At 39.3% G+C, this 23,548-nt stretch overlaps 4 protein-coding genes across 6 annotated transcripts; 2 read left to right on the top strand and 2 right to left on the bottom strand.

Moving 5' to 3' along the window:
- Nucleotides 1-23: 23 nt before the first annotated feature.
- Nucleotides 24-7,470, bottom strand: rpl36a (ribosomal protein L36A). The gene is made up of 5 exons (XM_030739535.1): nt 7,375-7,470; nt 6,674-6,779; nt 3,783-3,850; nt 1,626-1,748; nt 24-104 (listed from the first exon to the last, which is right to left on the bottom strand). Exons 1-5 carry the CDS (start codon nt 7,375-7,377, stop codon nt 84-86), a joined length of 321 nt encoding a protein of 106 aa, XP_030595395.1. The 5' UTR covers nt 7,378-7,470; the 3' UTR covers nt 24-83.
- Nucleotides 7,471-7,911: 441 nt separating this feature from the next.
- On the top strand, nt 7,912-17,031 carry btk (Bruton agammaglobulinemia tyrosine kinase). Of its 2 annotated transcripts, XM_030738961.1 has the most exons (19): nt 7,958-8,000; nt 9,616-9,693; nt 11,004-11,167; nt 11,289-11,393; nt 11,893-11,974; nt 12,081-12,206; nt 12,302-12,366; nt 12,447-12,634; nt 13,157-13,219; nt 13,339-13,393; nt 13,508-13,587; nt 13,918-14,045; nt 14,500-14,571; nt 14,915-15,086; nt 15,205-15,424; nt 15,528-15,592; nt 15,686-15,804; nt 16,310-16,467; nt 16,565-17,031. In XM_030738961.1, the coding sequence occupies exons 3-19, from the start codon at nt 11,027-11,029 to the stop codon at nt 16,634-16,636; spliced, it is 1,911 nt and encodes a 636-aa protein (XP_030594821.1). In that variant the 5' UTR covers nt 7,958-8,000; nt 9,616-9,693; nt 11,004-11,026; the 3' UTR covers nt 16,637-17,031. The 2 variants fall into 2 exon arrangements, with proteins under 2 accessions (XP_030594820.1, XP_030594821.1); XM_030738960.1 differs by lacking the exon at nt 9,616-9,693 and having other exon boundaries at nt 7,912-8,000.
- Nucleotides 17,032-17,170: 139 nt separating this feature from the next.
- On the top strand, nt 17,171-18,509 carry timm8a (translocase of inner mitochondrial membrane 8 homolog A (yeast)). The gene is made up of 2 exons (XM_030738964.1): nt 17,171-17,386; nt 18,029-18,509. Exons 1-2 carry the CDS (start codon nt 17,276-17,278, stop codon nt 18,188-18,190), a joined length of 273 nt encoding a protein of 90 aa, XP_030594824.1. The 5' UTR covers nt 17,171-17,275; the 3' UTR covers nt 18,191-18,509.
- A 629-nt stretch (nt 18,510-19,138) lies between these two features.
- On the bottom strand, nt 19,139-22,285 carry LOC115786659 (magnesium transporter NIPA2). 2 transcript variants are annotated; one of them, XM_030738963.1, is made up of 6 exons: nt 22,195-22,285; nt 21,783-21,915; nt 20,763-20,819; nt 20,378-20,468; nt 20,036-20,196; nt 19,139-19,911 (listed from the first exon to the last, which is right to left on the bottom strand). In XM_030738963.1, the coding sequence occupies exons 2-6, from the start codon at nt 21,913-21,915 to the stop codon at nt 19,280-19,282; spliced, it is 1,074 nt and encodes a 357-aa protein (XP_030594823.1). In that variant the 5' UTR covers nt 22,195-22,285; the 3' UTR covers nt 19,139-19,279. The 2 variants fall into 2 exon arrangements, with proteins under 2 accessions (XP_030594823.1, XP_030594822.1); XM_030738962.1 differs by having other exon boundaries at nt 22,113-22,272.
- Between the last annotated feature and the right edge of the window lie 1,263 nt (nt 22,286-23,548).

The raw sequence follows: 23,548 nt of genomic DNA, 5'->3' as shown, positions 1-23,548 counted from the left end.
AAAAGAAAGATTCAACTCCAAAGTATGTTTTGTTCCATTTATTGAAAATAGAGACAACTTCTTCCATAAGAGTGGACCACAGTTTAGAACTGGATGACCTGGCCCTGTAAGAGAACAAAGGGAACATGTTAAAATGTGTAAGTTGTACACTTGGTTTCCTTAAAACAAAAAAAACAAAAAAAAACAAAAAAACCTCAGAATTGCTGTGAATGTAATTATACTCAGACTTTTATATTATAGCTAAATAAAACCGAATATGGTATTATCTTCACATCTGTGAATTTGCCAATATGCAGACTGAGCAGACAGCTGTTAACCTTCATACACCAACAGCTTACAGAGAATACACAACAATTCCAAGCTGAATATTTGTATAGTACTAATTTCAGACAAACACATGAAGCTCGCATATATCTAGAAGGAAAATCTCAGATTTAAGTTCAACAGAAAATCAACCTTGAAGAAGACAGCCACTTTAACTTTCCTTTGACTTGTATTAACAGTATAAATACAGCATACTCAACGCAAGCACAGTATGCTAAAACATCAAATCAACCCTGAGTCCCATCAATCAAAACAAATATGACCCCCCCGAAAAAAAAAATGCAAATTCTTTATCTGGGCCACATATTTAAACTAGCAGACAAACACTTCCTGATCCATCCTGTAGCGTATGAAAGGCACGTTTACTCCTTGTGCAGCCATGGCTCAATTTCAAAAACTGTTTTCACTCATTATCTGAAAATTGTGGGTAGAATCAGCTCGGGACATTGTCCTTTACCACATGTAACAGTCGGAGAGTTTGTCAGATACTTTTACACTACTGGGAAAACCTCTCTTTTTTAAGAGGGTGTTGCCTAGATAGGACTGTCAAAAAATATTCTTTAAATCAAATACATATTTTTTTTTAATCAATCAACTGTCAGAAGAGAGAACGAAAAAGAAGGGGGAATTCAGCACTACCGGCAGCTCTGTCTCTGAGTTAGATTTCCACCAGAAACACCATTTATGGCTAAGGCAAACACGGCTTTTTGACAATTTTGACAAGACATGTGATGACCACTTGCTTGTGAGGAGAACACTACACTATTACCTGTGCTATTCTCACGCTGTGACAAACGAACATTGCATACTTTGTATTAGAGAGGCTTAAGATCATTTCATATCCGATCCGATTGCATCCCACATTTGCATTCTCATGCACTTCCTTTGGGTAATATCTAGAAAAGTGTGCCGTGTCTGACACAGACAAACTTTTCTTTCCTAGCAGGAAATGCATGTTTAGCTGGACAAACAGGTGATATGCAAAATGTGCATTTTATCACGCTATCTTCTTGTGTTGTATTCTGTAGTTCTCAATTCTGGTCATATTTGCCCTTTTTGGATCACTGTCAATGCATCGCCTGATTAAAAACAAACTTGTAGCTTTATTGACATGATTGTGGGTAATTATCAGTTTAAAAATATGTGGAGCAAAATGACTCCATACAAATATAAAAGGTGAGTTGGTATACACTAATCATGACATCAAAGTGTACATTTTAGAAAGCATTAAAATGACTTGGAAAAGCACTCGTGAAATAAAAGTTATCAACTTTAATTTTTACAATACAAGTGAGTCCTACCTTTCTCTTCTTGTCACCACCCAACTCGAAGTGCTTACATCTCTTGATGGCCAGCATTCTCTTGGATCGGCAGTTGGGCTCCACACACTCGAGCCTCAACACAATTTTCTTTGTAGTCTTAGCCTGTGTGACAATATTTCAATGAGTCATTTCCCCTCACACATGCGTCTTTACATGACACATCCAACAGTACAATGCTGTGCAAAGGTATTTGCCCGTTCTTGATTTCTTTTTGTTTGCATTTGTCACACTTAAATATTTCAGATCAAACACACTTTAATATTAGACAACAATAACCTGAACAAAAAAAAAAAAATGCAGTTTTTAAAACTATGATTTTGTTTAAGGGACAAAGGTTATCCAAACCTATGTGGCCCTGTGTGACAAAGTAACTGCCCCCAACTCTAATAACTGGTTGTACCACACTTGGCAGCAAGAACTACAATCAAGCGTTTGCGATAACTGGCAATGACTTTTCACATCTCTGTGGAGGAATTTTGGCCGACTTTTCTTTGCAGAAGTGTTCTCAGCCACATTGGAGGGTTTTCGAGGATGTACAGCCTGTTTGAGATGCTTTGGCATGACCTTTAATCTGATTTAAGTCTGTACTTTGACGAGGCCCGTCCAAAACCTTCTCTTTGTTTTTTTTTTAGCCATTCAAAGGTGGAATTGCTGGTGTGTTTTGGATCATTGTCCTGCTGTCTTAAGTGTCTCATCAGCCCACAGAATATTTTCTTAAAAGTCAAGGGGGTTATCAAGAAATTTTTTTGGCAAATGTGATAAGTTTGTCTTCTTTTTGCTCAGCAGTGGTTTTCTCATAGGAACTCTCCCGTGGATGCCATTTTTGCCCAGTCTCTTTCTTACTGTTGAATCATGAACTCCAACCTTTACTGAGACAAGTAAGGCCTGCCATTCTTTAGATGCTGTTCTGGGTTCTTTTGTGACCTCCCAGATGAGTTGTTGATGCGCTCGGAGTAATTTTTGTAGGCCAGCCACTCCTGGGAAGGTTCACCACTGTTCCACATTCTCTCCATTTGGGGATAATGGCTCTCACCACAGTTCACTGGAGTCCCAAAGCCTCAGAAATGGGTTTGAAACCCTTTCCAGACTGACTAAATGTCACTGACTTTGATTATCATCTGTTCTCGAGTTTCTTTAGATCATGGCATGATGTGTTGCTTTTTGAGATCTTTTAGCCTACTTCACTTTGTCAGATTCTATTTAAATGATTTCTTGATTCAGCAGTCTGGCAGTAATCAGGCCTCTATTTCCACGTTTCCACTGCAGAGGTGCGGGTGCTTGTGCCGGTTCCAATGAACCGGCGAACCACTTAAGAACGGGCCTGCGTTTCCACTGCACTTTGCGAGCTGATCTTTTACATATCAGTGTGGATGAATCCTCGTCTGGAAACAGAAGCCAAAGGGCACAAACATGGCAGAACACGCTGTTGTGCTGCAAACATATTTTACGGTCCACACAAAACTACTGCAGAGTCTGTGTGCAGCACAAGGTAAACACAGCAATTACGAGCAAGACGACAAGTACACACTTTGCGTCCTTTTATCTGTGATATGAACTGATACAAGTGGCAAGTTTGGCCCAACCTAATTCACAGCTGTGAAAAATCGCATCGCTTTTCTTGAGTAATACACACCATGCAGTGACATAGCGGTATAAAACTTTACATCGACATGGCAGAGTCACGCCCTTCTGCTACTTGTGTCGTGCGTTCTTGGTTCCAGACCAGCTAGTTTGTGGTGCTTTAGTTGATCCTGTTTTTCAGACAAGCACAGAGTGTGTTTGCGGTGGAAAAAAACGCTGAATGGTTCAAACACTGGCACTGGCACCCGGTCAGTGGAAGAGGGGCTTATGTGGCTAGAGAAAATGAATTAAGTTTTGCAAAAAATGTGGATAATCACAGGTAATTTATGATTTACCAACAGGGGAATTACTTCTTCACTCAGGGCCAGGTAGGTTTGGATCCACCCCCCCCCCAAGTGAAATAATCCCATAAAAACTGCATTTTGTATTTACTCAGGTTATCTATCTAAAAATTAGTTTGAGAATCTGAAATGTGTGTGACCAGTATGCAAGCAAAATAAGAAACCAGGACATGTTAAATACTTTTTCACAGCACTATATGAGAAAGTTAGTTACCTTCTTTCGGAAAATTGGCTTCGTTTGACCACCGTACCCACTCTGCTTCCTGTCGTATCTTCTCTTACCTGGAAAACATTTTCAGTTCAGCTCAGTCAGTCAACACATATTTGAACCACTTGTAAAATAAAGCAAGGATGCACTGATGAATGTGCTTTGGCCAAAATTGGCAGATATTTTATTTTCCTTTTGTGACAGGAAAAGCATTACTGGTGAAGTGTGATAAACAGCTAAAACTCCTATCTTTGATTATTTAGAAAATTGTGGCCAGTGTTGTTCCAAAAAGTGATTGCCATTTTCCTTAGTAATTTACTTCTACAGGGTTTATACAGGAATCCTAGAGTTAAATTTACTACCTTTTACTACCTATTTTTACTACCTCTAAAATATTTTTACTACCAGGACGAAATCGAGCAGCAGCCTTTTTTGGGGTAGCGGTGGATTCACAGCACTAAGCCATGTACGATGATAGCCCATCTCTCAAAGACAAAACTGTATCCCACTTACTTGAAGGTGTAACTGTGACTTTGTCTTGACTAAGACCTCATACACATTAATATTCCAAACACATTTCAAAAAGTGGCGCAGTAGGTAGGCGCGCGTCTTGCAGCCAGTGGGTTGCGTTTTTGGTGACCTGTCCCTGTGCTGCGTTGTCCTTGGGCAAGACACTTAAACCACATTTCCTAACGGTAGTGCCGGTCTTTGGCTGCGTGACCGCAGATGCTCGTCTCTGGATGAGTGATCTGGAACAATCATTTCGTTGTGTGCCTTGTGCGCACAATGACAATGAGTTGAATCTATCTAAATTTGTTTTTTTAAGAATATAAACAAAATGCAATGAAATTCAAGTTTCACAAGCCAATTATTTATTTTCCAATAAAATCTTGGAATACTGGTTTGCTGCTGAGGTGTGACGGCAATACTACGGCTCGTAGCTGACCTTGAGTTTGCAGTTGCAGTGCTTTGTGTAGCACCAAAAAACAAAATAGGAATCTGCTCCCTACGCGCAAATCCGCTGCTGGTGAATGGTGGATGCTCGGTGTGATTTAATCGCCGTCACACCGTTTCAGGTCAAATTTATATTTTTTCTGCACACTTTACAAAACACCTCTCGATCATTCCCCATGACCGGCTTAACCGCTGGGGTCCGGGGTATATTTGGCCATTTTTTACTACTTTTGTTTTTAGCTTCATAGTTGACCTTAGAAACTGTTTACCTTGCCTTGTTTGGTATAATTTTTTTTTTCATCACGACCTCATGTGTGTGACTGTATAGTTATTCTTTCATTTTGACATACTGTATTAAGACATTGGACTTACAATCACATAAAAACATAAATTCAGGGTAGAAAAAAAAAGATTTTTTTTACTGTAAAATTCAGAAACATGCTTAACAAATTATTTTTACAATTAAAATGCAAATATAAGTTGTAAATTTGCAAAACTTGTGTAAAAATATAGTAAATAGTAAAGTTAAATACAACTATTCACATTAAAATGCAGGAAAGGCCTCGGGTGTTTTTGTGTACAACTATTTGCACAGCAATCAGGACTCACATTAAGATGCTAGACAAATTATTTATGCCACCTCAAAAAACAGTTTCTGTCCTCCACAAGACTGAGGGGCCCATCACAGGCAAAACTTGCCAGTAATGTCTCTTTTACCACTTTTTCACCTGCTCCGCAGCAGTCAAATGCACCCAAATGCATCGTGTTACCGCATAATTTTCTGATTGGTTGATTTTTCCACCAATAGGAAAGGGGATGTATTTTGTTTTGTTTTTATTAGCAAGCACTTCCTGTTAGCGAAACTCACATTTTCGCCGTTTATTTCTGCACAAAACGCGCATCGAAGGTGAGGACCATATACAGGAAAAAGCATGACGTAAATTATTGGGCATAACTCTCGTTTTACTTGGCCTATTAACGTAATTTAAAAACTGGCACATAGTTTGAAGTCTGCACTTTCGATTCATGGCAGCAGCGTCCCGATGCTACGTCATCTGAAATCGGCGATGTCATTTTGACGCGCCAGTGCGTCCGTGTACTCCGGAGGGTTAAGCCAGTCTTTGCCGAGTCATCGAGCCAAAGTTGTGAAAACTACATTTTCCCATGACGAGGCGCAAAATGACTCCGCGCATGCGCACAGCAGATCGGACAGTGGAACCGCTCGTCAACAACGTCAGCTCAGGTCCTGCTGAGTAGTTTTATTTCTATACAGATCTTATAGTTAAACGAACTTAAAACAAAAAGTCTGCATCAATGGAAAGATCAAAATATATTAAAGGGGTGATGAAAAATTTACTACCAAGTCAAATTCTGTTTACTACCTTTTACTAGCCTTAATTTGACCTCATTTAATTTACTACCCCGCGGCAACCCTGTCCTAATATGTTTATTTTGGTAAACAGGTTCAAGTTAACAGGATTTACAAAGGGGTTATATATAAAATTAAGAAATTATCTGTTTTGCAAGTGTCCTTACTTTCGTCATAAATACATTTGTACTAACTGTTTTCTATATGTAATCAATCCATTCCTTTTTGGCCACTTAAAATATATAAAAAAATGTTATGTCAGGTGCAATTTCTGCTGCCCTCTTGGCCAGATCCATCTCAAAAGTACATTTTTAATTTCAATGAGACTCTTTACCTGGATAAATAAAGGATATATAAAAGTCACTTTGCTAAAAATTGACTGCAGCTTCTACCTTGTGACAGAAATGTTCTTTCTGGCTCAAAAGTACTTGATATAATTCACGATAGATACATTTGACAGATTTTAGGTCTACGAGTCATTTACAACACTTTAAATACTGAGTCACTTTTTTGGCAGGACACCTGTGTTAAAAGACACTAGTGTAACCCTTAAAGAAAGGGCAAACATATTCACCCTGTGCATAAAGGGAATCCTTCCCCTTCTTGTATTGGGTAACTTTGTGGGGCTGGTGCTTCTTGCACTTCTTGCAGAAGGTCCTGCGAGTTTTCGGGACGTTCACCTGCACAACACAGAGAATAACGTTTGAGCAGACAAGCAATAAATACACAACGATTTCCCTGAATAACCTGTAAGAGCAAAAGTGACACACAAGCCACTTCGAACAGGCTCTAGCCGTAAAAAGCACATTTATCAATGATTAATAACGCAGCTGAGACTGAGTTATGTTAAAACATTGTGATCTTAGTGGACAGAAAGCTTGAATTTATAATTTTAACTGTGAGCGGCAGTGTTGAGGCAAGCTAACATGCTAGCATCGCTTCTATTTTACCGGCAATTCAGCGTAAGCATGCGCTGATGTAATACTGTCAACATAATAAAGTACTTTTTAGCATAATTGCTACCTGACTATGACAGATTTTTGCTTGCTTTTTTAACAGAAAGAGCGGCTGGAGCGTAACTACCACCAACAGCGGCGTTTCGCCACCAAAATAACACCCATCAACCTAAAAGGATTAAACATGCTAAATATGGCCAATGCCACCATCGTTGCATGTATCGAAACATTATCGACAAATTTAGGGTTATTACATGTAGATATTATACTTTAATCGACAGGATTGAGCTGGATTGTTTAAGCTGTAATAGTTGCATACCATGGCTGCGACCCGATGCAGTAGGAAAGAGGAAGGAGAAGGCCGGAAGCAGTTCTTAAAGTAGACCAATGAATAGACCTCAGCCGTGGCGGTCTGCCCCCTAGCGGCTGGATATGCAAAGCGCACAAAACCGAAAAAGATAACAAAGCGCTCTAATCTTAGTCACAGTCATAAAGTGCAGGACTTAAACTGACAAGAATCCGTAAATATATTAATACACCAAGCTATACATTTAGTCACTGAAAAACACAAAGTGCAGACTTTATAGTGCCTGCAGAAGTTATAATGTTCTTTTTAACAATCTAATGGGCATTTGAGAAAACAAGAAATCCCCTCAGGTAATAGTTTAACTATATGTAATATCCACATATGTCCCCGTGTTAACGTTTAGCCCGCTTCCACTTATCACCAAAACTGTCTACAGGGGTTGATATGAAAATCAGCAGCAAGAAAAAGGAGAAGTAAGCACCGCTGATTCCTCTCGATGGGTGTGTTTTAAGCTTGTTGCATCACAGACCAATGCACATTTTATGGAAAGCCAGCTACTGAGGCAAAGGTTCTTGTCACCCTTCAGGCCTCAGCATCTACAGTTGTCTATCTGATGTGTGTCATTTTTGGGTACCTGGGTAAGTACCAATGCTTTCTAAAATAAGTATTTTTAGTCACTTTGTTCACAGAACTAAAAATGAGAGAAGCAGACTTTGAGTACACTTCATCTGAAAGACTACGTAGACTGGTGCAAGTACTCAACTGAAACCCACCATAATTTAGTTTGTATGCAAATCTTTACTGGAACATTTTCAGCTAAACCTCAAGGATATATAGCCTATTGAATGTTTTCTGGACATGAATGCACTGTTGTGCGCTGAGAAAGTGCTGAGAACTTGCTGCATGTTTGTACACTTTCATGAAAGTGTTTTTTTTTTTTTATAGCACAAAAGTGGTTAAATACATGTTGCATCGCTGGTCAGATAGTAGCTTCACATGGTTACCAACACTTTACTTTATGCCTGATGGATATCTTGCATTAAACTTTCATACGGACACTGAGATGTTTTTAATACGTGCATGCATCATGGGAAATTTTCATATCCTGAGAAATACCCCTCACAGGTTACCACAGTGTTTAAGTGTATGCAGTATCTTAATATGCCTGAGTATTCTTTGTGGTTAGAATACCTCTTGTGACATTACTCTCTTTTTTTCTCTCTCTGTTTGTTATGTATGCACACACACACACACACACACACACACACACACACACACACACACACACACACACACACACACCCACACACACACACACACAAGTACACGTTTTATTGCACATACCACTTATCTACCAGGAAACATCAGGAAATACAGCATCTTTAAAGGTTCCTGTTAACATTAGTCTTCCATGATAAGCTTGTGTCTGCTGTCACTCACAGCAGACATTATGCAGTTAAATTTGTACATTTTACAATTTAAAAAAAATATTTTCATGAGTAGTTATAATTATTTCTGTGCTACCTAATTGCCCTACACACACACACAGGGTGTAGTGATACAGTGGCCTATTTAAGAGTATAGAGTTCAGGTCACTCACAGAGTGAAATGCAAATGCACATTATATTCTTTTGCAATGAAAACCTTTACATCTGTGATTTGTTTTTAGTTAATTTGCTAAAAAAAAAAAAAAAAAAAACTGGCCACCATCAGTACATAACATGCCTTTCAAATGTCCAAATCATACATAGCAACATTTGAGAGAGGTAGTGTCAGGTAAGAAGAGCTGCAGGGTATAGAGTTTCTTCTCTCTTCATATTGCAACGCAATACTGATGCAACTTCCCTATAGCTTTGTCTGTGTCAGCCACCATGAGTCAACTCCCATCAGAAAAAGCAAAAAACCATAATTCTGTAAGTAGCCACAATCCATCAGTAGCTGCACAGTTTCAGTCTGAAGGCTTCACTTATTTAGAGGCAAATATCAGTGTTTTGAGTATCCGTTATCAGAGTTTATTGACCTTCCCTCAAGTTAGTGATGTGAGAAAACACAGGTCGTGTCAAATGAGGAATGAGTAAACAATGTTTCACAGAATAGGGAACACCTCTGTCTGCTCACGACGGCACAAACAAAACCAGTGGGTACTGTCGCTCGAGTGTGAAGAAATTTCAGACAGAAGGGTGCAACAGAAGCTTCTGGTAGGGCTGCAGTTACACTTCATGGTGATAGAAGGAAGTTCTCTCTCTCTCTAAGCTGAAAATAGGCTGAGCTGAAGTGCGCACACATCTGACAGAAACTGACGCATAGTGAGCATTCAGCTGTGTGACACGGGTGAGTTTGAGAATTTGATGGCTCACATTTGAACAGTAAGTTTGACCCTGTGACTTCCCTGCATTAGCTCGTTTTTGCTGCCTTTTGAGAACATGTTGTTGGGAATACAGCAGTTTTTTTTGGTCGTTTGATGAGATTCCAGTTTTAGTTCTGCATTGGTCACAACTAGATCTGACTTAGCTTCCTAATGACGGGCCAGTCTACACACTGACCTGTGGCTGGTGTATCTACTGACATCCAGTTGGGTAAATCATTCAATATCAATGTCATTCGACTTTCTTTTCATTAGTTGTCACGATTTTTCTGAACTAAGTTCCAGCTAAGTTTTTTCTTCCAAAAAAAAAAATCAGGATTTTAATGTCGCTGCATTACTAATTTTGATAAAGGGATGTTACTGTCCCTTTATCAAGTGGAGTGGCGTAATGCTCCCCTCCACTCTCATTTAGAGACTGTATGTCTTGTTTTTGAAGTGCAAGTTTCATTTCAATGCAGGTTGTTAGGAGGTGCTGCAAACAAGACACAGTATGCTGCCATAAAGCATAAAGAGAGCCTTTTTCATTTGCCTACTTATCTCATGATAATGGTAAAATGTATTTATGTGCCAGAGGGAAAGGAAGTCTGATAGTAAGAGTGATATTTTACATGATATGATTGCCGGCAAACAAATTTTATTTAGATACTGCTTCTGTAAACACCAAAAAACTAATCATATCTACTTTGTATAGGGATGTGAAATGAAATAACTATACTATTTCTGGATCATAAAATAGCCTTCAAATCAGGTAGAATAGATTCATGCTAAAGACAAAGACAAATTAAATACCATATTCCTTTAAACTAGCTGAGAAGATGACCAGGATGTAACAGCTGAGAGAAACAGATGTGCCACAGAGGCAAATGTTGGAAACCGATGATGTTGCCAGGATGAAAAGCAGGGCTTATGCAAACTACAGCTAATCAGACACTGATATGCACTCACACTGCATGGCTGTTCATCTCGTTTCACATCTCCAGTCTCACCTGTTACGGTGGCATTGCTCCAGCTCTATGAACATTGGTTAGGTATTAAATTCTGTTAAAATGCTTTTCAAAGGAAATAAAAACACTGAATAAGTGCAAAGTGCAGCAAAACCCAAGGCTTGATTATAACGCTGAGCACAGTTAGCTGTGACTTACAGTTAGCCAGTCACAGCTCTCAAAATGACTGTTGTCGAAGTCGAGGTGTGAACATACTACTTAGTGATGTTCTCTCACAAAGAAGGTGTTACACTGCTCTCATGCTTTATAAATGCATTCATCACTTGTTCCAGTGTAGATGAATCCTGATTGAATCATGTCAGACTCTATACTGGAAGAAATCTTCGTTAAAAGATCTCAGCAGAAGAAGAAGACCTCACCCTTAAACTACAAAGAGAGACTGTTTGTTCTCACTCCAGAAAAAATAGCCTACTATGACTATGATCCTGACAAAGCGGTACGTATATAGAACTACAGAAAGGTTTGTTTCATATTAATGTTGGCTGGCAACTTTGAACCCCAAAATACACATTTTGCTCTTTTTCTTGGGCTTGCCTGTTTCCTCTTCTGCTAAGCAGAAGCGAAAAGGTTTGAAAGGGTCAGTTGACCTAGAGAAGATCAAGTGCGTTGAGATAGTCCAGCCAGAGCCCAATGCCCCCCCAGAGCGCATCTATCCATTCCAGGTAGGCATTTTTCTATCTAATATTCACTACTAAGGTTACAAACAGGACTCATTCAAATGCTTCTATCCTGTCTAACCCGTCTTTGTATGAAATTTATACTTTGCTTTCTTTCACTGCTACCTCTTCTTAGCCTCACAGCAGCATGAGTGAGGCTGTCCAACAGCTGTCCAGTCCTCCAACAGTTAACACTGTGAAAGTTCGTGGTTAAGAAGTGAAACTACCTCTCACACTCAGATGAACCAGGGGCTTTTAGTGCCAGTGTTGCCATAAATAGTAAAAAAAAATTAGGATAAAAATGCCTTAATTAGAAGAAAACCCAAAGTGACAGTTTGTGGGGTTTATGTGTTGAATTTCCCTTAATGCATTTGAACAGAGTTTTGCCTCACTTGCGGCAATCTATACTGCAATAGCATACTTTCTTTTATCAACTTCAGAATGAAAAAATACAAACAAACAAAGAAATAATCGCTGTCTTGATGTGATGTGGATTTTTCCACAGATCATTTATGATGAAGGGCCGCTGTACATATTTTCAAAGACTGAAGATGTACGGGTTCACTGGATAAACAAGCTTAAAGAATGTAAGTGTACATGTACAGTCTTGTTGCAGTATCTCATACCCGTCTTACAACAACATGACCATATCTTATGCATCTTAAGTTCGCGTGTGTTAATTTATGTGTACAGTGGTGCGCTTCAACAAAGACCTGATGCAGAAGTACCATCCATGTTTCTGGGTTGATGGGGTGTGGCTGTGCTGCCACCAGGAAGTTAAACAAGCCATGGGTTGCAAAGTGCTTGATAGTAAGAATGGTGAGAATTAGACTCTCTGTAATTTTAAAGTCTGAAATGATCAGTAACTAAACCTTTAAATTTATCAACACATATATCAAATAATGCCTTTATAGGTTTTACATCTCAACCATCTCGGCGAAGGGGCTCCAGGAAACCACTTCCTCCGACCCCTACAGAGGTACCCAGTACTTTGAGATCACCAAGTATGCACTATTTTGTTTTTTCTATATTAAATGACCAATCTTTTTTTTTTTTCAGGAAAAGCCTACTCGTCCTTTGCGTCCACAGCCTCCTGACCCGCCTGCTAACCCTGCAAGCATGACTGTCGTAGCTGAGTACAATTACACACCCATGACACCGCAAGACCTGGAGCTACAGAAGGATGAGGAGTACACCATCCTGGAGAGGTCTGACGCAAACTGGTGGAGAGCCCGAGACAAATACGGGTGAGGTGACTAGAGATCGCACAAAAATTAGGAGACCTACAAATGTCATGACCTGACTCAAAAGAGTGCGACAAAGAAGGAAGACTGCAAGTAGTTCATCACACAATTAAAAAAACAAGAGCAATCAATTTACACTGGATACTTACAATGCTGTCTAAAGTAAACCAACTGCAAGCTCCATAATCATGAAGACAGATATTCAGTGATCTGTCTTTGTGATTATGGATGATTTTGAAGCACGCAGATAAAAAATAATTCTTACAAGTCTATAACGAGCGGAAGAAAGTTCTAAAAATGGCCATGCAGATTTTAACTTCCAGGGCTGCATGACTCTTACTTCAGAAAAATGAGAAAATTTGCATAGAAATGAATTTATCTACTATTTGATTCATTTGAATGATGTATAAGAGTCAACACGACATGCTGCCGGTGTTGACAAATATTTTATGGTTAAGCAAAAATGCATGTTTTGTGTGGGCTCGTCTGTTGATGTTATCTATAATCTTTTCTTTTCTTTTTTAGGAATGAAGGTTATATACCAAGTAATTATGTTGTTGAAGCAGAAAAGGGGCTAGAAAGATTTGAGTGAGTATCAGTGTTGTTTTCCTGCCTCTAAATAGGTGTAATTATGTCATATATGTGTGTACTTGTTGTTGTATTAATACAACAGAATCCAGGAAACATTCAAATTATTTTTTTTACAGCTGGTATTGCAAGAATATGAACCGTAGCCAAGCAGAAAAGCTGTTAAAGACTGAGGTAACCCCATAACTAAATTATCAGTGTATAATATATATACGACATCACCTAAAAATAAGTTTCTGGACTATATGTAAGTCAAAACTCATGAAATATGTTGCTTCCCGTCATCAGAACAAAGATGGAGGCTTCTTGGTACGGGACTCAAGCAAAGCCGGGAAATACACTGTGTCTCTGCTTACTAAGGGCGGTGGGTGAGTAAGCTCAGTGGTGTTAAACACTGCTACCATTTATATAGAATATCCACTGGCTCCAGTCATGTGTGAACGCGTGAAAAGAAGAACTGTTTGTAATGAAAGCGGAAACCGTGGCCCACAGTGGGAGAGAGATGTAAATTATGTATGCAAAACCAGGACTAATGCATCTGCTGAACTTTTTTTATTCCAAGACTGAGCTACACTGTTCAGAACACTGAGGAGATTTTACCTGATTATGCATATATGATAAATGGTTCCTGTTGTGTGGTTCCAGTGAAAATCTGTGGACCAAATCTACTCATGCTGCTCTTACTCTTCTCTCCACAGGGAAGCTGCTGGAAGCTGCCGACATTATAACATCTGCACCACCCCGCAGGGCCAGTATTACTTGGCAGAGAAGCATAATTTTAACACCATCGCAGAGCTCATCAACTATCACCAGCACAATTCAGCAGGTCAATATAACAGCCCGGGATATATGGCTATTTAATAACCCATATTCTGGACTTTAATGCTGTGGTATTGGTTGCACAATACAATAATTTTCAAATTTGATTATGGTAACAGGAAAAAGGAAATGAGTCATAGGGAAGTAAGTGTGTGTGTGTGTGTGTGTGTGTGGGGGGGGGGGGGGGGGGGGGGGGTTAGAAATGGGTTCAATTATTCTTTTCTCCTTATTAAGTTCCACTTTATTCAAGTTAAATTTATAGTTTTTTTATGCCAAAGAATTAAGAAACATGTTTTTTGTTTGTTTCTTTTTTAACGTCTTCTTTTAAGGTAGTCCATTCAAGCACATATCCAAGTTAAATGATTTAGTCAAATCATACAATCCGCATTTCTGTCATCTTACCCATCAAAAATGACCATTTTAATAGGTAATGTGGTTTGTTTATTTATTTCCCTCACTAGGTATGGTAAGCAGACTCAAACACATCGTTTCTAACCGGACACGGCCCCCATCCACAGCAGGGCTTGGTTATGGTAAGTGTATGACAGCACTTGAACTGCAGACACAGTTTTAACAGTGTTTTAACAGTGTTATGGGATATTTGTATATTTGAGGAAGTACTTTCACTTTTGTGTCTGCAGTTAGAGCAGAAGATTGATAATATTTTCCTGTCTGTGTAGTGGATCAAGCTGAAGTCCCCTGCTTTTTTAGCTTCAAAAAAGAAAAATCTTTTCAGTCTTTTTGCTAACCAAGAACAGTATCTAATTTATCTCTCAGCAGCAGTGCTAAAAAGATATATTCAAAGTGTCAAACTGTTATTTTAATGAGGTTGCTGCATCCTAAAGGAACTCCTTCATTCTCTTTTGTTTGATGCAGGTGTGTGGGAGATCGACCCACACCACCTCACCTTCATCAAGGAGTTGGGCTCCGGCCAGTTTGGCGTGGTGAAGTATGGGAAGTGGCAGGGACAGCATGATGTGGCCATTAAAATGATTAAAGAGGGCTCTATGTCAGAAGATGATTTCATAGACGAAGCCAAAATCATGATGTAAGCACAACCAACACTCCTGATAAAGCTGATCTCTCATACTCAAAGGGTAATTCTTATAACTTCTTTGAGGAAAACCAACGCATAACACTTCCTTCTCTTTTTTTGCTCAAACAAGGAAGCTTCGCCATGAAAACCTGGTCCAGCTCTATGGTGTGTGCACCAAACAAAGGCCTATTTATATAGTGACTGAGTACCTTGCAAATGGCTGCCTGCTCACATACCTCAAGGAGGGTCTGAAGCAGCACCCAACAACCGTCCAGCTCCTAGAGATGTGCAAAGATGTCTCAGAGGGCATGGCCTACCTTGAGTCACACCAGTACATCCACAGAGACCTGGTGAGAGACAATTACCTACTGTGTGAAAGTTGAAAAAGAAAAATCCCACTGCATTCCACTGCTGAATGTTTAATGATTATGCTTCTGTTTGTTTTGTCATCAGGCTGCCAGGAACTGTTTAGTAGATGGAAACGGCACAGTCAAAGTGACTGACTTTGGCCTATCAAGGTAAAATGCTTCCAGAAAGAACATTCACACTGGTAAATCATGCAGTACAATATTATCCCATAATTCCTCCTGCTTCTCCATATCACCCATCAGGTATGTTTTAGATGATGAATACACAAGCTCGGCAGGTGCAAAATTTCCTGTTCGCTGGTCGCCACCGGAGGTCCTTCTTTACTGCAAATTCAGCAGTAAGTCAGACATCTGGGCATATGGTAAGTAATGCATACTCTACACTTTTTTTGGGGGTTATTTTGTTGATGTATTTCAAAGTGAGTGGACAAAAAAACTCCAAAAATAAAACATAAAGGAATAAAAGACTCAATAAGTAAATGAATATTTACTGTGCTGCATAGAGAAAATAACTGTGGGGAAACAAATAGGGGTAAATACACTGGGAAACTCATGTATAAATAAATACACCAATAAATAAATTGTTTAAAAATCGCATTAATTGAATAATTAAATGGAAAATAAATTTATGTCACATTTTATATATTAATACCTACATTTTTTTCACAAATTTGTATGCACGTAATTGTATGTTGTTTTATTGATAGCCTTTATTTTTTTTATTTTGACATTTTTTGGGCCACTTTGGCCTTCTTAAAACTGATGAGAAATATTCTCATCACTTTTAAGAGTTATATGAAATTTTTGCAGCATTTCATATATAACGAATAATCATTTTAAATTCTAACTGTTCATATAATTTATCAGGCGTTTTAATGTGGGAAGTGTACACTTTGGGACGGCTTCCGTATGAGCGCCTCAACAACACGGAAATAGTGGATCAGGTGTCGAGGGGGCTGCGCCTCTACCGCCCCCAGCTGGCCAATGAAAAGGTTTACAGCATTATGTCAAGCTGTTGGCTTGATGTAAGTGAATTTTGTATTTTATTGCGATCCTCAGCAGATGGTGTTGAATTGCGAATATTTTCTGAATCTTAGAGTTTCTCTCTGATTTTTCTTGCAGAAAGCAGAGGAGCGACCCAACTTTCAGGAGCTGGCGCTGACTGTTCAGGATTTGCTGTATGAGCTCCAGTAGGCCTCAGAGTAATTTATCAGCATAAAACATCAACAGTTCACGCTGAAGCATACAGAGCAGCATCTTCAGACGTGCCTGGGAAGATAACACAATTACTGAAAGAGTTAACAGCACACCGAGGTCCTGTGAATATCACCATTGCTCACTGATTATACTGTCCTTTTCGTCACATAAGTAAAAGTACGTTTCTATAGAGTAGCGTTTAAATTGTGTATATTTTATGAAACCCCACCGGATTGAGATTGTATGAATTTAGTGACTTTTGTTTAATATTTGTGGAATGTGCAAACATCTTTACCTGTCTAAGCAAGCTTTGTAAGCCCATGTGTATTGCACAAATAAAAGCCAAGTATGCCCGGCTTTGAAATGTCTGAAACATAGTGTGGAATAAATATGAAAAATGAACATGCTGTTATCCTCATTCACGTATTAGAAAACAGATGTTTAAATGTGCCATCAAATGGATACGGCTGTTATTACGCGTGCATGATGACGGAGCGTGTCACAGAAACGCGCAACGTGATTGGCTGAACTACTTCCCGTTTCCCGTCGTTCATACACACGTGAAGGTCAGCAATAAAGCCGTTCGGCGCTGAAAAATTGCCAAATATTACTAATACAACCTCTTTATAAGCAAGTATGGACGGCCAGGGAGCGACAGCAGACCCTCAGCTTCAGCAGTTCATCGAAATAGAGTCTCAAAAACAAAGATTTCAGCAGCTGGTGCATCAAATGACGGAGGTTTGCTGGGTAAGATAATCGCTAAGCTGTCAGTACAGCTCTGCTATTTGCCTTTTTTTTAAAAAATACTATTAGTCTAATGTTTATAGCTAATAGCTAGTATGATTTGTATTACACAAAAAGTTACAAATTCGTTTTTGTTTTTAATTTGCTGTGGCCAGAAAATTACACCAAAACTGGAATGAAACGTTTTATAAACACCGGCTGAGTCCTGCCTGTATCCAAGCACAGTGCTTTTCTTAAGCAATCATTAACGTTTTTTTTTTTTTTAACCTTTATAAGCAGACATTCAAGAGTAAAATGTTTGCGAGGCAAACGCTTACATTTAATTTCCCCCAAGCCACTACCCCGATCTAATCGGCGCTTTGGAAAAGAGTAGCGGGGTGAAGTGAAACGTGGGGGAAATGTAGTATTTTAAGGTTAATGCCACACTGGACAAAAATCAGACTTGTGTGAGGTCACGAAGTACCGCTAGAGAATTTGCTTTGTGCTTATTAACGGGTACAAAATACACTTTTGACTTCTACTTTCAGTGTTTAGAAGGAGCATGTCCGAGTCATGAAGTGGCGCTCCTGCGCTACAATGTTACTGTGACGTAAAGTTGTTACTCTTTAACAGGAGCTATTGCTTCTTCTCGGTGTCTATTTCCAGGAGAAGTGCATGGATAAACCTGGGCCGAAGCTGGACTCGAGGACGGAAACTTGCTTTGTTAACTGCGTGGAGCGATTCATTGACACCAGCCAGTTCATCCTAAACAGACTGGAACAGACTCAGAGGAGCAGGGGGTCGTTCTCTGAGTCCATGTCAGACTAAAAACTGTCTCTCGGAACACTAACGGGCATATGGGCACTGCTCTGAGAGGAGTCGCATCCCTGACCCTGCTGTCTGTACAGTACGTATGAACTGTCCAGCCAATGGGGAAAAGGAACATAAAATGTTACCTTTCCATACAAGTGCCTGAGATTAACACCAACTATGGACTCCTGTAGTTTTGTCTTCTGCTGGCATCTGAGTGTTGCAAACAAACTTAAACTGTGGTCAGTGTTAAGTCACAGAATTCAAACTCAAGCTGTGAAACTGAGTCTGAATGTTAAAACATGCAAGAACACACTGAGCTGGCCTGCTGGGGTTTGTTTATTTGTTTTAGGTTTTTTTGTGACAGCACAAGGACTTAACTACATGCTGGTGTAATTAAAGGAACTAAAGATGTCTTGACAGAAGAGGCATGATCAGCAGCTAAAGATTCTGGGCTGTATATATGCAATAAACAAAATGCCAAACAATACTGTCCATCTTTTGGAAGCGTGAGGTCAACTGATGTTGTAATTATGTTTTAATTGGCATTATCAAACACACAAAATACAGTTCAAGCACAGATATGTTACAGCTTGGCACACATTGGGAATTAATATATACAAGTAAATAACATTCTTTGGTTTGTATGAGGTAATACAGTGACTGACATGAAAAATTATTCTAATTTAAATTCAGAGCATATTAACACTTAACCCTAACACTGACTCCAAATCAGCTCACACATCTTTATGTATGATGAAGGTTAAAGCTGCAAAATTGTGACTGCATTACAGTCACAGATGGCACAATCTAGCTCATGAAGGCTGTTTTTTTTTTTTTGTTTGTTTTTTTTTTTACTTAATATGCTGTAAAAAACAAATGTACACACCAGTAAATTATTCACATTCATAAAGTACACCACCTATAATGTTCTGAAAAAAATGTCAATTTTAAATAAAAATCCAGTGTACCGGTAGCATTACACTCATTTTAAAGCTTCCTTGCTCATCCATTGAGTTCTTTTTGTAAGATGGACTATAATGCTGTGATATGCATTAAAGTTTTAGAATTAATATTATATGGTAATAATAAGGATAGTGGTCCTCCTTAAGGTGCTCTTTGGTGCATACCCCACCCCCCATTTAAGCTTCCTCCTCTGGGCAGATTCAACTCATCTGCTTGTAAGTCATGGCTGGGAAGAGCCAAGTATGGCTGCTGGCCCCATGGAAAGCCCTGAGGACCTTTCCTCAGATAAAGTGGAAGGGAATCCCAGGTAAATGTAATGTCCTTAAAGGCATGGAGGAGAAAAATTCCCAAAATGATGGTGAGGAACCCACTGATTGTTCCCACTATTCCATCAACAGTCATTCTTAACCATTCCTTGAAGAGGATTGCTGAGCAGGCCATGACAGATGTGGTGAAGAAGACGTAATAAATAGGAGTCACTAGTGACGTGTTAAATATGTCAAGGGCTTTGTTCAGGTAGTTGATTTGAAGGCTGACACAGATTACCAGGCAGATGACTAGGGCCCAGAACAAGGGTTCCTTCAGCACTGCTGTCCCGGCAAACAGCTCCTTAATGCCAATGCCCAGACCCTTGACACAAGACACAGAGAGGGAGCCAATCACAGAGCAGATCAGGATGTAGACCAGCACATTCTTCTGTCCAAAACGAGGAGCCACAGCAAAGATAAGAATCAGGCTGCTTCCCACAACGCACACAGCAAACACAATGAAACCTAATGGGAGCATTCAAGAATGAATTAGTAACGTGGAAAAAAAAAAAAAAAAGCATCTAAGCCCTTGTTGGGATTCAGCTTCCACAGTGTTAATCAGATCGCAATCAAGCTGGTCTGGGCCTACCTGGATCTAAGAGCTTCTGAGACATGGCAGTGAGGGAAGCCACCTCTTCTTCCTGTGGTGCATGGATAACCATGACGGTGGAGCCCAAGACGCAAAGCAAACAACCAATCTTCCCATGCACATTCAACCTCTCATTCAGAAAGTAAGAGGACAGCATGGCACTGGAGAAGAAAAATAAACATAGATAAACACACAGCTGGACACAACTGCTTTTAGCAAACTATAGTAAATATACTGTATTTATTTGGGAGTATTTTCGGACCCAGATGCATTTCCATACCACACCAACAGCATGTTTCATTAATAATAGTGTTTTACAATATAAAACTTAAAAACATCTACCTGACAAGTACACTCAATGCTCCAAGAGGAGTCACGAGTGTGGCTGGTGCAAATGCATATGCGGCAAAGTTAGCAGCCTCTCCAGCTCCCACTACAACAACAAAGATCATCATTAGTATGCAGATATATTCATAGTTGGTGAAGCTGCTTAGATTAAACATTTTCTTCCAAGCCTACATGTGCAAATGTGCTCTTTGAAGGAATGTGTACTTGGAATACTTGGTGTGGGTACAGTGCTTGCTGCCATGTCATCAGCAAAAAAAATACCAAACCCACAAAAGCCTTGTTTTGTTTTAAGGAAACAATGAAAACAGTGTTTCTGAGAAGAATCCTGACCTTGTCACCCATTAAAGGGCAGAATTAAGTCCGCAAACAATTCACTTACTTGAAATTAGTCCTGCCCACCAGAGCCATTCTTTCAGGTAAGCATGTCCTCCTTGACCTGTGAGGTACACAAAGAAAAACTGCAGTAGATGTCACAATAACAGTTGCAGACTTCCCTCACTAGATTTAAGGGTCATTGGAGGGTCAGTTATGAACAACCAGTTTAACTTTATCAATCATGACACAATGAACTGAGGTAGCTTGAATTTACACAGGCTTTCTGATAACCAGTGCAGCATACTTTTATTATTCAGGTACAAATGTCTGTGTATGTGTTCTTCAAACACAAATGCCAAATATACCAATCTTTTGCTTCTTAAATGTAAGCATTTCATGCTTCTCCCTGTCTTAAGTGATAGCTTTATGCCTTAGACTCTTGATTAATTAAGAAATCCCTAAAAATCACCAAAACAACAAAGGTAGCTGTTGGCTCACAGCCACAAGTCTATTCATTCTTTATTTGGAAAAAAATGTAATTTAAAATAAGGGCTAAATAAGTTACTATAACAGCTGCTTGTCAAACAGGATTATATACTGCTGTGGCTTCATACTTGGCTGTTAGAACCCCCTAAAGGTACCAGAGAAAATTCTTAATTTTTTTTCCAAATATAATATCGGATGTTTTCTCGTTTTTATGCTTTTAGTTGTGTGGTCTGAATCATTTATAGTCTGGTTATTTTTCAGGCAAAAAAAAGTCACATTCTCTTATTTCACCTTCTAAAATGTGATAATCTGATGGAATTTTTAGTTTTATTAGATAGTTAAGTAAATAAGAGTCTCATCATTAATGAGATTGCAGTATATACGAATACAACACAGCTGCGTGATGACTAACCTACCTCCATCTTACTTTTAATAATGAAAGTTGGCTCATTTCCATCATAACAACTGCAATAACACTGATTAAAAGGCTATTTCATAGTGTTTTTACTTGCTGTTTACTCAAGCTATAATTAAATGTTCTAAATACTTTTTCAAACATTCACATAATCTACATTAATGTCCAGTTTTATTTCATCACCTGCTCGCATAGACCCTTTGCTGGCCAATCGCAGCAGGCCTTTCTTCTTCAAGATGAAACTTGAACCGATAAAAAAACTGGAGCTCACAGCCAGAGAGAGGCCGATGTAGAAGTCGAACCGGTTCACCTCCATCTGAAACAGCGGATAACGAAAAAAAAATTGATGTTCCTGGGTGTAAATAATCGACCTACTTTATAAACGAAACTTTCCAGGAATCAGAAGGCAGGAACCCCATGTTAAAGTCATATGACAGGCTGACTGTACCGCGACGAGTTGAAACTACCCCCATTAAAACCACCATAAATGCCGAGCAACAGGAAAATACGTACCGCTCTGACTTGGCTGTAGTTTGTTTAAGTGTAACACAGCTTTGAATGCCCCTTTAACGCCACATTTTGTAAAATGTTTTACCTCCGTCGTCACATCAAACCCAATCGTCACATTCGCTACGAATCGCGGGAGGAGGAGCAGCTGATTGGCTGGCCGTCACCAAGCAACTTCCTGGTGACTGTCAAGGAAACGGCAGCCAGACACCAAACAGCTGATCTCCAGGCTTTCTCATGGCATGAAACATTTAATCATTTTTGTGAAATTTAGTAATAATGAATGTTTTTCTTAGTTACAGTAGCAAACGACCGCAAAGAAAGCTGTATAACAAATAACAAAAGAAGGTGTTATAATATAACAATAATAAAATAGTACTGGGCCACTTTACAATTGCAGGATATTTTCTGTCCCACCCACGAATTTGAAAATAATCCATGCACAAAACACTAAGACATACATTTGTTGTGTAAATTACACTTGTAATGAGAAAAAAAGTAAAGCCAGTTGTTGAAAAGTGGTTCTAAAATATTATTTAAAATACAAAATAACTCTCGAGAACGTCCAAAATGGCATTTGTCTCTTGTCCCAACTTGTTGATAACCAAATTGCATGTCACATATAACAATTAAAATAAGTTATAAATCCACTTTTTTGGGGGGGGGATTTTGTTGACACATCTCTTGTTAAACCATGTTATTTAACATCAACATATTTTAAAAAACAGTAATTGCAGCCCTGTTACTGAAACCTATTTAGCCTGGAAAAGGAAGAGGCAAATCAGTAAGATGGCATGACAAATTAGAAGTAACATGATCGAGTCACGTGCAAACACCATGGGTAGACCAAAGGTCAGTGCTCTTTGACATATTAATAATACTTTCCTGACTAGATTGAGTGTATCACTCTAACCACTGCAACCCTGTTACCTATATTACCAAAGCAAGACATCCATCCATCCATCCATCCATCCATTCGCTTCCGCACATCCTGTTAAGGGTCGCGGGGGGGCTGGAGCCTATCCCAGCTGTCATAGGGCGAGAGGCAGGGTACACCCTGAACAGGTCGCCAGCCTGTTGCAGGGCCAACACAGAGGGACAGACGACCTTTCACACTCACATTCATGCTCTCATTCACACCTATGGGCAATTTAGATTAGCCAATTAACCTAACCCCAGTAAGTGCATGTCTTTGGAATGTGGGAGGAAACCGGAGTACCCGGAGGAAACCCACGCAAGCACGGGGAGAACATGCAAACTCCACACAGAGAGAGGGAGAGGCCTGGGCCAAGGTGGAATCGAACCCAGGCCTTCCAAAGCAAGACAAATTAATTAAAAAAAAAATTTCCTTTATTTATATAAGTACAGTTATCCTTGACTTCCAGAGTCCATTACATTCCACAGCTTCTATCTTTTTCTGAGAAAACACTTATAACAGTGTG

This window comes from Archocentrus centrarchus, chromosome 10, assembly GCF_007364275.1.
Source record: "Archocentrus centrarchus isolate MPI-CPG fArcCen1 chromosome 10, fArcCen1, whole genome shotgun sequence".
Lineage (NCBI taxonomy): Eukaryota > Metazoa > Chordata > Actinopteri > Cichliformes > Cichlidae > Archocentrus > Archocentrus centrarchus.
Note: the sequence above shows the minus strand (reverse complement) of the source record. Positions and strands in the feature narration are given on the sequence as shown.

Bases quoted from the DNA above. Each gene is read 5' to 3' on its own strand.
- rpl36a (XM_030739535.1), bottom strand. The intron at 1,749-3,782 runs GTAACTAACTTT...ATTGTCACACAG, and splicing joins AGCCAATTTTCCGAAAGAAG to GCTAAGACTACAAAGAAAAT. The intron at 105-1,625 runs GTAGGACTCACT...GTTCTCTTACAG, and splicing joins GTGGTGACAAGAAGAGAAAG to GGCCAGGTCATCCAGTTCTA.
- btk (XM_030738960.1), top strand. From the start codon at position 11,027: ATGTCAGACTCTATACTGGAAGAAATCTTCGTTAAAAGATCTCAGCAG. The intron at 12,207-12,301 runs GTGAGAATTAGA...ATGCCTTTATAG, and splicing joins AGTGCTTGATAGTAAGAATG to GTTTTACATCTCAACCATCT. The intron at 15,087-15,204 runs GTAAGCACAACC...TGCTCAAACAAG, and splicing joins GACGAAGCCAAAATCATGAT to GAAGCTTCGCCATGAAAACC.
- timm8a (XM_030738964.1), top strand. From the start codon at position 17,276: ATGGACGGCCAGGGAGCGACAGCAGACCCTCAGCTTCAGCAGTTCATC. The intron at 17,387-18,028 runs GTAAGATAATCG...GTCTATTTCCAG, and splicing joins AAATGACGGAGGTTTGCTGG to GAGAAGTGCATGGATAAACC.
- LOC115786659 (XM_030738963.1), bottom strand. From the start codon at position 21,915: ATGGAGGTGAACCGGTTCGACTTCTACATCGGCCTCTCTCTGGCTGTG. The intron at 20,820-21,782 runs GTGATGAAATAA...TGTACCTCACAG, and splicing joins CAAAGGGTCTATGCGAGCAG to GTCAAGGAGGACATGCTTAC. The intron at 19,912-20,035 runs GTAGGCCCAGAC...TGCTCCCATTAG, and splicing joins TCAGAAGCTCTTAGATCCAG to GTTTCATTGTGTTTGCTGTG.